Source organism: Loxodonta africana, chromosome 4 (assembly GCF_030014295.1).
Source record: "Loxodonta africana isolate mLoxAfr1 chromosome 4, mLoxAfr1.hap2, whole genome shotgun sequence".
Taxonomy (NCBI): domain Eukaryota; kingdom Metazoa; phylum Chordata; class Mammalia; order Proboscidea; family Elephantidae; genus Loxodonta; species Loxodonta africana.
In genome coordinates, this window is record NC_087345.1 from 155,309,186 (window position 1) to 155,324,424 (window position 15,239).

General features: G+C 42.8%; 1 protein-coding gene across 2 annotated transcripts in view; it reads right to left on the reverse strand.

The window, feature by feature from the left end:
- NMT2 (N-myristoyltransferase 2) overlaps positions 1 to 15,239 on the reverse strand; it is a 74,054-nt gene that overhangs the window by 28,968 nt on the left and 29,847 nt on the right. The window contains exons 2-8 of one of the 2 annotated variants that reach the window (XM_064284883.1): positions 11,743 to 11,878; positions 11,290 to 11,332; positions 7,044 to 7,188; positions 3,263 to 3,381; positions 3,075 to 3,166; positions 2,838 to 2,954; positions 1,326 to 1,496 (exon numbers count right to left, since the gene is read on the reverse strand). In XM_064284883.1, the coding sequence (XP_064140953.1) occupies positions 1,326 to 1,496; positions 2,838 to 2,954; positions 3,075 to 3,166; positions 3,263 to 3,381; positions 7,044 to 7,188; positions 11,290 to 11,332; positions 11,743 to 11,878 (823 nt within the window). The remainder of the gene's footprint in view (positions 1 to 1,325; positions 1,497 to 2,837; positions 2,955 to 3,074; positions 3,167 to 3,262; positions 3,382 to 7,043; positions 7,189 to 11,289; positions 11,333 to 11,742; positions 11,879 to 15,239) is intronic. The other variant, XM_064284882.1, reaches the window with a different exon arrangement.

Genomic DNA, 15,239 nt, shown 5'->3' on the forward strand with positions numbered 1-15,239 from the left:
CAAGGTTTCACTCTGTCTCAGCTGAGCTACTATGTAAGCATTTACTGAACATGAATGCTGGACACTAGCCCTCTTCTTAGGCAACAATTTAATCAGTTTGTTTTTTTTTTTTAACCTCTCCTAATATGTCCTGCATTGCTAGTTATGGTCCCTTAGAGCTTGTGACCTTTCATCTCTTTCAATACAGAGAAGTCTTCAAGCTGCAAAAGAAATGTTAATAATGCCTGGTTTGTAAGTATTTAGTTCCCATCACTGATTCTACAAAAGGCAAGCCATGAAGTTTAAAAACATGAAAATATTTCTCTCACAGCACTAGCCTTCACTTCTATATAATGCACACCAAAGAAAATAACTTTTTGAGAAAAGAGCCTGAATTTTTCAAGTGATGCCAGCTTAGGCGCTGGGATGCTCTATTGTGGGTGTTACAAATGCACCTTTGAAGTCTTTTACTCTGTTTAGTTATGAATGTAGTAATTGAAGATTCTATAGTAATTTTACAGTTTTACCTTTTATACTATCTTTACTTGAAGTTTCAGCTTGATTTGAGTCCATAAAAATAGTAGAGGGAGATAAGCTCTTTCTGATGCTTTAGAGAAAATTTAGTCAAGTGACATTCTGATAAACAAATTTTTCTCACTGGAATAACTTTTGAAAGCTTGGTAAGAGCAGATGAAGTCACAAAAGCAGAGTACAGGCCTTCTTCTTACTCTTAGAAAACACGTATGTCTGGGGCCTTCTAACTGGTGTTTATCAAGCTTCTGGAACAGTCCCTGACAGGGCTGCAAAGCATGGTATACAACCAGTGGGGTAGGGTGAAAAGGAAATGGTATTTCGGGATCACAATGCCCTGGGTTTCTCCATGGTATATGACACAAGTCTTTCAAGGGGAATAGAAATAGAAATATAGATCCAGCATCATCAGCAGGAAAACGTTAAAAAAACTTTTTAATTGCCAAGCAGCAGTGTGGTGCGGGGTATACTGCAAAGCATACTGGACTCAGTAACTCTAGGTTCTAGTCTCCGTGCCTGCTCTCAACAAACCACATAATCACGAGCAAGCCAAAATCCCTGAGCCTTCATTTTCTTGGTTACACATGAGAATAATAAAACCAAACCCATTGCCATCGAGTCAATTTCAACTCATAGCAACCCTACAGAACACAGTAGAACTGCCCTATGTGGTTTCTAAGAAGTGCCTGGTGGATTCGAACTGCCAACCTTTTGGTTAGCAGCCACAGCTCTTAACCACTATGCCACCAGGCTGGTAGTAAGGCTCAGCATGCCTCGTGTATGTAAGGTGCAAGGTAAGAATACGGTGCTATTACCTGCATGTGGCCACTGGCTTAGGAAGAACTACCCCAGCAGTATAAACGGCCTGAAAAATCCCTTCCAGGTTCACTCTTCTGGTTATTTCTCGAATTAACACTGGGGCGACCCGTTTTGATCTCAATTTCTTGTGAACGCAAAGAAAGTTGATTTCTACCATCTTCTTCACACTAAGAAATAAGGTTGTCAAAATTAAAGCAAACATAAGATGAAAACATTTTTTCTAAATAAGACAATACCCATAAAATTTCCAAGAGTGAAAAAATGAAAAAGGCCTCCTTCATGACAGTCTTTAAGAAAATGTTCAGTCATTCAGATATCATACAAATTCAGATTAATACACTAGTCCCCATGCCACCACCACCACCAGTTGCCACCGAGTTGACTCTGACTTACAGTGACCTCGCGTGCATCAGAATAGAACTGCGCTCCACAGCGTTTTCAAGGGTGCAAACCTTTGGAAGCAGACCACCAGGCCTTTCTTCCGAGGCATCTCTGGGTTAGAGCCACCAACCTTTCAGTTAGTGGTTGACTGCTTAACTGTTTGTGCCACCCAGTGGTTCAAACCAGTTGCCATCAAGTTGATTCCAACTCATGGCAATCCCACGCGTTACAGAATTGGACAAAATAATTGTAAGTGTAGGCCATGGAGACTCAAACCTCCTTGTTCTAAATACATTTTAGGACATTGGCCTTTTATAACATTTCAGCTGAAAAAATGGATCAGACATCTCTTAAAGTTTCTGTATCTGTTTTTCCCGTAATGAATACAACTATGGCAATAACTGGATCATGTGTGCTCCAGAATCTGGTAAGATGTTACTTTGAAATATGATACAAATCCACAGGTTCTCTGTGTGGTGGCAGTTTTTGAGCTAGAATAAGCCTTCTGGAGCTTCAAAGCCAGCTCGATCCTCTGGCTCCAGGTATGCAGGCATTTCTCTTGCATACTGTGGTAATTAATTGCATTCCTGGGAGAGTACCTAGAAGATCCGCTGTGTCTGAAATACAATATTCCTTGAGATAAATGTGTTTAGCAGTAAATAAGCTAACCTAATATACTTGCAGGCAAACAGACCTATTATGCTAGACTTTTAGGACTGGAGACCCAGAGCAAAAATGCATCAAGCTTACCCTGGGAATAGAACATTTTTATCCCTCCTAAAACATTTTAAGTAATCCTTAAAAGCTCATTATAATTGCAATTCTAAAAAAAGGTTCATATTTTCTTCAATTGCCACACTGGTGAACAGTGTTGCTGACCCATGAACAGCTGGGGAGGCAGCCCTAGAAGGTACTGACAAAGAGAGCTGGAAGCTCATATATTCCGAACCAACTCCTAACGGTCCCCACACATCCCCAAGGCAAGTAAAGTGACACTGTGCCTTCCTGCTCTGGTTTGACCTGTGTTCTTATACTTTCCTAGGGAAGTCCTGCTGGCAAGATGATGGAAGAAAGGACAAAGAAGAAGGAAAAGAAACACATAAAAACCAACCAGCTTTAGTACGTACCTGTCATAAATCCGAATGTTTGCGGGGATGGCACTTATGAACCCTACAAGCTTTTTATTTGAAGACACTCTGACTCCACAGTGCCACTGAGGGAGCCAGCCCGGGGGACGCAGAGCCCTGCAGTCAGTGCAGACGAGAGAAACAGGAGCCAGTTAGTGTCCACTGACACAGCAACGGACACGAGCCATCCCAACCCAACCAACACCATCCACAGCATCACGCCAGGCTGAGGCTTACCACAACAGGAACTCGGGTGAATAGTCAAACCGGAACATGTTGTCATCATCTTCTACATAATTCTCATTTAACAACGTGTATAACTCCTTGAGCTACAAGATGAAACAAGTGTCCTATTTATGGTGCTCAGAACCAACTCAGAAGCAACTGGTGTGAACACGGGTGTTGGATTATAGAGTCTGACTCACCACTTCAGCGCTGCTCAAATCTAGAGTGTCCCACATAAAACCCTGTGGCAAGGAATACGGTTCTTGACGTACATTGTCTTTATCCGGCTCAATTGCACCATGAGATGTTATCACTTCATCTGGAGAGGGAGGGAAAATGAAGCAGAGAGAGAAGTCAAAAAAGACAGAACATTAAGTTACAAAGTATCCTAACAACCCAAACTGTCCAGTTACATAAACAAAGTCATATTTGGGACCCTTGGGTACAACGTAATCTTTAAAAATACGCTATTATTTCATCTATCTCTGGAGTAAAACAGGGTAGTTAGGTGTGGTGAGGAACAACTGCTGTTTCACCAATTAAATAAAAGTAGAAATCCCTGGTCATCAAGCGAAACAACTGATGTCATAAAACAATGATTTTTCAGCCTCAACCCCTAGATAACATATTTATCATGAAGCACCATTACATGCAACATAGGTTTGATGTGGCAAGCTTTAGAGATTTCTTTCTGCGCTGCATTTCAACAAAATGGGGGGTAGTGGGAGGATGATAAAAGGGCTGCAGAGACCTGCGACCCCTTCTAGCAAAATCTAAAGTCAGTTTCAAATCTGTTTACTCCTCTCCATTGCTAGTGCCAGAACTCTAGTCCAAGTCATCACAGTCTCCAGCCTTTCTCCAAAGATGTCTGCTTCCGTTTTCTGCAGAGCTTCCCAATGTGGTCAGAATAAAATCCAGGCTCCTACCGCGATCGCTGCCTGCCCCTGCCCTCGGCGCCTTCGGCCTGCCCCTGCCCTCGGCGCCTTCGGCCTGCCCCTGCCCTCCTCCCGCGCCTTCGGCCTGCCCCTGCCCTCCTCCCGCGCCTTCGGCCTGCCCCTGCCCTCGCCCTCGGCGCCTTGGGCCTGCCCCTGCCCTCCTCCCGCGCCTTCGGCCTGCCCCTTGCATCCAGCTTTAGCCACACCGGCCTCCCTCAGGCTGGCCCCATCTCAGAACCTGCGCTGGTGCTTCTCCTCTGGCTGGAGGCCCTCTCCTCTGCTGTCGATGGAGCTGGCCGCTTCCATTTTTCCAGACACAAGGTTACACGTCCCTTCCTCACAGCATCTTTCCAGGACTAAAGTTTTTACCTACCTAAAGTATGCCCTCTCTACCCTGCTGCCTGGCCGCCATTTACCCTACTCTTTCTACCGCTATTTGCTCAGAACGTACTCTCACCCAAAAAACCCAGAACAGTTGCCATCAAACAGATTCCGAATCGTGGCGACTCATGTGTTTCAGAGTAGAACTGAGCTGTACGGGGTTTTCAGTGGCTGTGACCTTTTGGAAGTAGATCACCAGGTCTTTCTTCTGAGGCGCCTCTGGGTGGATTCGAATCACCAACCTTTTCAAACCACCAAGGACTCCCAGTATGCACCCCAGTGCCTGTCATTCCGTATTGGACACTCAACAAACATCTACTGGACAAATGACCCTCTTGTACTGATTCTTAACATCATAGAATGTTTCTCCAGGTAGAAGGCACAGGGTTTGTACCAGCTCCAAGGAGCTCTAAGGATCTCATTTCCTCTTCTTTCTAACCCCTAACTTTACTCTTATCTCTGTTTGTCAGCCCATCTCCCCAGAACTCCATATGAAGACCTTAGGTTCTCCTGGTCAGCCCAACTGGCCAAATTCTCAGTGGCTCCATAAAGTCCCTTCTGAGTGACTGCATAGGGCCTGGGTGTTCACAGAACATCCACAGGACAACCTGATTCAAGCAATTCTAAAGAGATGAGTGTGTTTAGACTGAGCCGAGACATTACTCTGGATACACAGAACTGGAGCCAAGCAGTCTCCCTGATTTTCCAGTGCTGTCCCAGGGCTCAGAATTACTCTTCCCCAACCAAGTGGGACATGAAGAGGTTTCTCCCACCTGAGCAGGAGGAGGGCAGGCACCCAGGATGGAGTCGGTGTACCTGTCCCCTCTGCTCTGGCCTTTGCCTGAACTGAGGTCATACCAAGAGTTCTAGAAACTGGAGAATCATGCAAGGATTAGAATAAGGACCAAAATGTGGTGAACACTTGAGCCATCTTCTCAAAGAGTACCCTGGAGTTGGGTGCCAGAAGGAAGTGTTTTTATCATTAGTGACCTAACAGCTTCCAGCAGCTCAAAGAACTAGAGTCTGCTAAACCCAATACATTGAGATCAACAAATTTAGATTCCTTTAGCTGATGGTAGGAGCCCTGGTGGTACAGCGGTTAAGCGCTCGGCTCCTAACCAAAAGGTCAATGGTTTGAACTTGCCAGCTGCTCCACCGGAGAAAAATGTGGCAGTCTGCTGCGGTAAAGATTCACAGCCTTGGAAACCCTATGTGGCAGTTCTACTCTGCCCTGCAGGATTGCTATGAGTTGCAATCGACTCGACGGCAATGGGTGGTTTGGTTTTGGCTTGGTAACTCAGTTCAATGTCATTTAAAATCCCAGAAATTCATTTAGAGTCTTCCTAGGGTTTCCAGTAAATACGTATCTAGCATCTGAAACAAAAAAGGCAAGCTAAGATAACTCCTTCCTTTTTTCCCTTTTTTCTTTCTTTCAACACTGAAGCTCATTCTTTTTAATTTACTTGGGTAGGGCTGGGTGGAAGAGGAGCGGGAGCTTTAAAAAGTTTGAAAACCACTATTCCAAGGCACAGAAAAGGGTCGTTCTTATTTATATTTGATAAAACTGATGATTTGTACATGGTGTTGTTGGTAGGCACTGTTGAGGCGATCTTCGACTCATAGTTACCCAGTGTGACAGGGTAGAACCGCCCCACGGGGTTTTCTAGGCAGTAATCCTTATGGGAGCAGATCACCAGGTCTTTCTACTGCAGAGGCACTGGGTAGGTTCAAACTGCCAACCTTTTGATTAGCAGCTGAGCACTTAACCATTGTGCCACCAGGGCTCCTTTATTTGTGCATAGCTGGGCTGTTTAAAAGCTTGCACGGCAATTAACCCCTTTATATTATACAGATTCTGGAACCTAATCAATCAAAAAAGAAAAAAACAAATAATTATATGGCAATCTATCTTCATATACGTATAAGATAAAGCTGGTTTAGGTTATAATACATTTTTAGAAACTCTTATGGGACTTATCTTTTTAGCGTAATGCAAAAAGAGGAACAATTAAATTATGTTATGGCAGCTTAACTTGTAAAAGTCTAAGTGGTCTCACAAATCTGATGAAGTAGGCACAAGCACCAAGGGAAGAAGGCCTACTTACAGGTAATTTCTAACATAAACCAAAACCCCTTACAAAGGCCTTCACGAGGTGTCCCGATTCCCTTATTATACTGTCATATTATTGAATTGATACTAATTAACACCACTGGTGAGTGTTCAGAATCGTCTTATTAAACAGTACAAAATTTTTCATTTCAGTAATATTTAATACAGCAAATTCTCTGTGTCTTTTGGAACAACTGAGGCAGAAAACTATGAAAAATTTATGCACAGGCAAAACAATGAACTCTATGATGTTCAGAAGCAAGCAAAAAAAAAAAAGTAGGAAGGGGGGAGAGAGACTCCCTCTTTTACATATACATTTTTTTTTAATACACTAACGTTTCAGGTGTGGACAAATGGGATATTTTAGAGGGACAGTAATTAGACTAAAATTGTATTATTTAAAGTCAACATCACTACCAAAAAATACAATAATTTATGGAAAAAAAAGTTACTTTTAAGTTAATTTCTAACATGAGGTATAAAACAGGTTATATAAGTCGAGCCTCTTTTGTTGTTTATCCAGTATTGTTTGTGGAAAAAAGCAGAAGCACTTACTTAGTTTGGGTACTGGCTGCGTGTCCCAAAACTGGTATCTGTGTTTCGCAGCCTCATCAATGTTCCTGGCTGGGCCCTGGCACGCGGATAACAGCTCCATTGCTCTCTGAATATCCTGCAACTTCTGCATTGGAATGGTGGGATTCTATAATAGCAAAGACATACAGACACAGAATATGAGGACACTGCCACTGCCTTCACACCTAGGGCACACACGTCTCTGCCTTGGAGACTATGACACCTGGAAACTAGTCATTCTCATCTAAGCCTGGTCAAGGTACTGGGCTCAACTATGTTACCAGATCCAAGTATAAGCAAATGTATGACGTTAAAGATAACAACGGTTCTATAGTTTAATGGGGCTCTGTGGCAGTTTGGGGAAACTCAAGTCAATCACTCCACCCGTCGCTGCAGTTTCCTAGCCATCTGCAAACGCTCTTCACCGGGACTCGTCCAGGAGGGGCAGGAAAAGGAGGGACATGCAACACGTGCATTACTATCCCAGGGCAGCCAGTCTCAGCCACTATGGGGGTTTCACTGTTAGGGTTAATGCTTGGGAATAGCAACGGGGCGACAAGGCAAATAACTTCCAGAATAGAAACTAGGCAGAAAAGGGAAATTTTAGTTCATTAAAAAAAAAAAGAAGAAGAAACAAAATGAAATCTGAATTTAGGGCTGAGCTGGGAAGGAAGTGATCATCAAGGAAGGAAACGTCAATGACTCCTCCTCTTCCGGACTTGGCCCTGCCCTTCTCCTAAAGCTGACGCTCCTCGAGAGAGAGAGAGACCTTCCAGGAAGGACAAGCTGTCTCCTCTACAAATCTGATCCTTGGCAACCACAGCCTGCTCTCCCCAACCCAAGTGCTGCAACACAGCCTCCTTTTTCAGTAAAATATATTTTCAGTCTATAAACTTGACAATACCTTTACATTCTAAAGTTGCTTCCTCAAAGCCCGTATTTTTGTCATCTCTAAAGATTTCCCAGCCTCCCCTTTTTTAAAATCCCTCAAATAAGGTAATGATACATGGGAAATGAGACCGTACTTGAAATGAGAAGGCAGGACATGGGATTTAAAATGAAAACCTGTGTGTGTTTTAAATACACAAAATAATAGACAATTTTTAGAATTTTGATACCATACAGAGATTGCTCTTAGCCCTAATTCAGAAGTGGTTAGAAAAAACTTCAGAGCCCTTCAGTTTTCCTGGATACACCATGAAGCCCAAGGAAAGGTACACTCGATCTTCCATGGCTTACAAACAGCAGCCTTGGACTTTTGTTCAACTTTGAATCTTAAGTCTGAGGTCTGGAGCCAGCAACTTAACTTGGGAAGCTGACCCAGTTGACACAGCACAAAATTGGATTTATTTAATATAGAACTTGCTGTGATTGCTCTACTCACTGGGTTTCCTTACAATTCTTGCAACTAAGATGGTTTAAGGAAACAAAGTGCTGAAGTCTAGCTGGAAGCAGGCTTGCTGTCTCTACTTATAAGTCTAATACCACAGCCCAGACTTACCACAATGTTATGAGACTGCTTATCTTATATTTTCATTGAGATCAAAATCCTAAGGCTCATGTCTTAATCACAGAAGCCAATTTAACAAAATACTACTGCGACTCTCCTAATGTATTGTATTTTTTAATTATTTCTCTTGTTCAAGTCTCTCGTGAACTTCCAACGTAAAAATACTTGATTTCTAGCAAAATGAAATTTATATCTATTTTAACCCCAACAATATAATCTACAACTTAAATAGCAACTGAGATCTCAGCATAATCAACTAATAAAATACTTGCACACGTATCATTTATCTTAAAAAGGCAAAAAAAAAAAACTCAGTCTTACAAAAATGTATCCATAGTGTCTGTACCCAATTTGTTATGGCAATTTTTCTTTTGAGATATTTGAGTTAAATCCTCTATCACTAATGTAACTGTTGCCAAAGTCGATTCCAACTCACAGCAACCCACGTGTTACAGAGTGGAACTGCCCCATAGGGTTTTCTTGGTTGTAATCTTTATGGAAGAAGATTGTCAAGCCTTTCTTTCGCAGTGCGCTGGGTGGGTTCAAACTGCCAATCTTCGGGTTAGTAGCCAATGGCAAACTGCTTGTATCTCCCAAGGATCTTTAACACTAATGTATCAAACTCAAAAACGTGTGACTCAGCATCTCTGTTCCAAAGGAGCCAATGATATCCCAGCTCCATGAAGAAGACCTCAGAGTGGCTTATATCCCACCTATAATAAGCTTCATCAAGTCAACCAACACTGTCTACATGAAATGGCTATTCATGAAATATTTATATCTCAATGCTCACTATTTAAATTCATCCTTTAAGAAGATTTAAGTAAGCACAATTTTCAAATCCATAGAGACAAAGCGGTAAGGAAAACTAAGCTACATAAATTCTTAAACCTATCCGTTCCATTAAACAACTTCCGTAGTTGCACCACCTGGGGAGAAATGAATTAGTGTTAGGAAGGGTGAGAATGTACACTGACCCTGAATTAGCTCGCACTATTATTTTTTTTATTATACTCTGTCCTGTAGGGTCACTATGAGTCGGAATCAACTCGACGGCAGTGGTTTTGGTTTTATTATACTCCTATGGAAGAGTAAGGCACCCCCCTTCTCCTCCATACTTGTACCTTGTGGAACACTAAACAGCAACTATACTGTTTATTCAACACTCTCCAAATTCGCCATCTTGGAAAAAAAGGTCAAGTCATCTACCACTAAGAAGTATACAAGAATCCACAAACAAATATCATTTTTATTTTGGTTCATGAGTATAGCCCAGAATATGCTCCAAACACAGTCTACTGTACTTCATGGTATTATCTACAGTGGACATCAGTTTAAGGAGAAGGAGCCTCGGTTTTTTAAAAATGCAGTGGAGAAAAGCTCACATTGAAATAATTTTGACTTGGTTTGAACTAGAAAAAAAAAATGTGTAATTCTCTACCATCTAATGCTAACAGTTCCTCCTGCCCTGGTTGGCTCTAGTTTCTCACAAGCGACCAGAGGTGGAGTAAGGATCAGAATCATCAGAGGGACAGAGGATGGGAAGAAGCTGATGGAGATGGCAGAAGCAATAAGGAGATGTCCACGAACTGCGTATGAGCTAACACCACATTTACCTGATGAAGCAAGGTTCAGAAACGAGAGAAATATTTTGCAAGCTTATAGCAGCGTCCTCATTATGAGTTACCTTGCAAATTACGTCTAGTTGGTAGAATATTCATTACATGAGAACCAAGTGGAACAGCTAAGGAGGAAGGCTCCATTTCCTCCTCAAGCCACAAAGTCAGTCAGGGAAAAACTGGGGCAAATCATTTCATTTCTCAGAGACTGCAGATGTAGTAGGAATAAGCACCTGCAAGACTCATCTCAGGGGATGCAATATAAGCTTTATACAAAAGATTTTAAACCCCACAAAACTTGCATGATGGCAATAACTGCAATATACACAGCGCTTTAAACCCATGAACATCGAGTCAATTCTGACTCACAGTGACCCTACAGGACAGAATAGAGCTGCCCCATACGGTTTCCACTGCCACATCTTCCTGTCACAGAGCGCCTGGTGGGTTCTAACTGCTGACCTTTTGGTTGGCAGCTGAGTGCTTTAACCACTGCACCATTAGGGTTCCTTACACAGTGCTTTACGATATAAAAAAATCATTTCATAAAAACTATCTTATTTTAACCTCACAACAACCCTGTGAGTTGGGGTGAAAGTATCATCCTCATTTTACAAATAAGGAAACTGGCTTAATGATGGTCAGTAACTTATCCAAAGGCACGCAGCCTGTGAGTAATAAAGCCAGGACTAAACCCAAGGTTTCTACCTCCTGGGCTATTTCCAGTAAACCACGTACTCCGACCTACAGTCAATTATCAAAATAATCTCTATCTTGTTGTACTTGTGATCTTGCCCCTTTTCACCTTGAAGCTTCCTGCATCAAGAGGGCTTTGTGCTTCCCAGCACACAAGGATGACTGGGGATTAGCTCCAAAAAATGGGTGGCTGCCGTCTGTACTACAGATGCCCAAGGGACACAAACCAACCCTCTGCCTGCTGGCAATCTGCCAACACAGAACCCAGCTGGATAACTGCTACTTTGGCCTAAAACGTGTGTTTCTTCAGGAGGAATGTGAAGATATATGTCCCACCCTTGGCAAATATAATTAAGAATGGCCACCGAAGACTGGCCTGATTCAAAGTCAATATAAGACTTACCCATGGCTGCTCCGGCTGAAATCTGCTGCCAGATGGTGTTGTGCTATTCAGGTAATTAGACAGACACCCAGAGAAATTAAAATGTGAATATCTTCTGAACTAAAAGTCATCAAATATTAAGTGAAACTTAAAAAACAAAACCAAAAAAACCTAACACGCTTACATTGAGATTTCTTCTGTGGCTACAGTCTAAATACTAACTCACTGAGAAAGAGGAGAAGAACGGGAGGAACCCACAGACACACAAAAGCTCAGTTTGTACCTACTGGTTATTCGAGTGCCGAAGGCAGTTTTAGGAAGGCCGTAAATACCCTCCTTTCACCAGTGCCATTCAACGCGCAGTCACAACAGAAACCCTAACTACACACCTGACTCAGCGAGTGTTAGGCTATATAAACCCACTCTCACATGCATGAGAAACCACAGAGGTTAAAATAAAGACAAGGCTCTCACTTTTGAAGGCTGTTGCATTTTAATCTCCTGGGAATCAGATGCAGAATCTGACTTGGTGCCTCCAGAATTTGGCTTCTCCTTTTTTCTCTTTTGTTTCTTCTTTTTCTTTTTGGCTCCCAAATCCCCTCCAGGACTTCTGTCAGGAAATTCAAAGGGGTAAACAAGAACAACAAGTAACTGTTATATAAAATATCTTAAAGTAATCATTCAGAAAAACACATGTTACACAGAGTGGAAACACTATGTGAGGATGTGAGTGGAAGATGAAACTTGGTCGGATGAAGAAATTGACAGACAGACAATGGAAGAGAATGTTAGTCCACGTTCAGTCACACTGCAGGATGCTTAGATGTCATTTATGCAGGAAGCCTGTAATATAAACCATATTTTATAACTGAAGTCAAACGACTTTCACAGTTAGGATATCACTACCTCACTAATCTACGTTTCAGTCAGTCTCGTAAGGGAGGCTTTATATCTTGTAAAAAACTCCACTGTAAAACGTCTCTTGGGTATAACAAACCATCAATCTTGCTGCAACAGAACTAAAGAAACTGCCCCTCTTGAGAGGGAGATATTTTTCTGATAAAGATTTTTTACTAGCAGGACTAACAAAAAACTCTACGTAAAAATAATATTAACTGTTAGAACATTTCAGTTCGGAATCCTTGTCATCTTACGACTGTTATACTCTGAGAAAGCAAAAAGACACACCAAAAAAACACCATAAGGAGATTTAAATTTTTCATTTACTTGGGCTTACTCTCCCACAAAAATTCTCAGGAAGTAAATTAAAATTCAGAGTCAGAGATTATTATTGCCTGAGGTAGGCCAAACTACTATAACCAATCCCATTAGATTATTCTAAGTCAGTCAGATCTGTGTCCCCACCAATTTTCTCTTCCTAATTTTTTCCTAATTATAAAACACATGTTCATCATACAAGATATAAATATCAACAATATATATTAACATCTTTTATAATACTGTCCTTCAAAAGCTACCGACAGTTTTTCTGGTATAGATTCTTCTCAAACTGATTTTTTAAAGCATTTCCTTGTTTTTACTCTGAGTGATTTTTAAATAAAAATGGAATCTTCAACATACTATTTATCAACTTGCTTTTCTTCCCTCTACTTAATGTACCTTGAGTATATTTTCATGTCAGGATATGCTGGGCTGATTTCTTTTTAGCAGTTGTATAGCACTCTAACTGGTGGCTTAAAACACTGGTGGTGTAGTGGTTAAGTGCTACAGCTGCTAACCAAAAGGTCGGCAGTTTGAATCCACCAGGAGCTCCTTGGAAACCCTATGGGGCAGTTCTACTCTGTCCTATAATGTCACTATGAGCCAGAATCGACTTTTTTCTGATAGCATTTCACTGTGTAAATACATCATATATTGTTTAGCCATTCCTTTATTAAAACTGGAGTCCCTAGGTGGTACAAACGGTTAACACACTAGCCTGCTAACCCAAAGGCTGGAGGTTTACGTTTACTCAGAGATGCTTCAGAAGAAAGGAAATCCTGAGAGTATGGCCCCTGGACACCCTTTCAGCTCAGTAATGAGTCTACTCCTGAGGTTACCTTTCAGCCAAAGACTGAACAGGCCCATGGAACAAAACAAGACTAAAGGTGCACACCAGCCCTGGGGCAGGGACTGGAAGGCAGGAAGAACAGGAAAGCTGGTAGTAATAGGGAATCCAGGGTTGAGAAGGGAGTGTTGACATGTCGTGGGGTCATTAACCAATGTCGTACAACAATGTGTGTACTAATTGTTTGATGAGGAACTATTTTGTTCTGTAAATCTTCATCTTAAGTTCAATAAAAAAGAAAAAAAAATGCCCATATCCAATACAATATGGCCATTAAAATGGTTTTATAGCAGTACATTCACAGACCTGGGAAAATGTTCCCGATCCAACTGAGTGAAAAAATACTGGAAAATGTATATGCAATAATATATAATCCCATTTTAAATATAGGAGAATATATACGTGTATGTATACTTATATAAGTTCATGTGTGTATATTTGTATATATGTGCATATGCACATTAACAACAGCTATCTCTGAGAAGTAGACTCGTAACTGCTTCTGACAGAGATCTAACTGGCCTTGTGGTGGTTAATTTTACGTGTCAACTTGGCTAGGCTCTGGTGCTTAGTTGCTTGGTCAAACAATAGTAAAAAAAAAAAGGTCTAAGAACTGAACTGAACTAGAAGGTAAAAGTAAGTGAACGCAGAGAATGAGGAGTAACGTGGAATGGAGAAGCTCAGCCAGTCATCCTGGCCTGCTGTGGCCATATTAGGACAAAACCAGCAGTGACTCCAGGTGAAGCAAACAGCAAGGCAACTTCACGACTTTCCCAAAAGGGACAGGGAAACTCTATAGACACACATGGAGAGAAGCAGAGGCAGGGAGGCAGCCAGGATCCAGAGCTGGAGATACTCAGGAACAGTGGTCCCTGGCCTTGGGGGTGAGTGTCACGCATGAGGGCAGTAGACCCGCAGAATTCTCCTACCCAACTCCCTGGGAGTTCCCCCCTCCCTGACACTCGAGAGGGGACAGGTCCCACTTGCTAGCTGTAGTGAATGCGAAGCCCCCCGGCAACCATGTATCCATCCAGGGAGATACACTCTCCCTCACCCCATCCTCCTGATTACAGGTGGTAGTGGATCCCATACCCCAACCGCCTCGCCTGACCAGGGGACCATAACATGAGCCTCTCTTCTTTCCCCTACCCCCTACAACCCCGCTCACTACCCCCCTTGCCCATTTGACGAGTCATACCAGGTGTGCTCCAGTGTGTGCACTACCTGCCACCTACAAGCCCCCCAAGGGCCCAGTGGGGGCACCAGCAGCAAGACAGTGAAAGAGCCCACCTGCCACTCCTTCCTTCTTTCCCCCAACCAGCAAGGAGTGGAGGAGATGTGGCTGCGTGTGTACCCGACACCTCTTCTTCCTTCCCTCAGCCCTGCACAAGACAGAGGCAGAGGCAGCATCACTGTGTACGCATCCACCTGGCACAATTCCCTCTCTTCACCTGCCCAGAGGGGGGTGGAGGAGCTGCAACTTCACATGTATCCCTCATGAGGCATTTCCTCCCTCCCCCGCTCACCACAAGGTGGACATGGAGTAAATGTGCACTCATTCACCTGCTGTATCTTCCTCACTCACCCCACCCACTGATAGGTGGATGCAGAGCAACTGAGTGCACACCCACCTGCTATTCCTTCCTCCCTCCCCCAAACCAGGAGTAGGCTGAGGTAGTTAGACTCTGTGCACTTTTGCCCACAGCCCCGCTCTACTGTCCACTCCCCCTTCAACCAGTGAGAGGTGATAACCCTACCTCCACTCGCCTGGTACACTGGCTGCTCTGCCTGCAAGGAAAGCACTACTCCCCACAACTGCACCACTGAACCGAAGACACAGACCAAAGCCTGACCAACCTACCCTCAGCCACCCTGGAAGACCCGAGCTCTAACTCCTACCCAC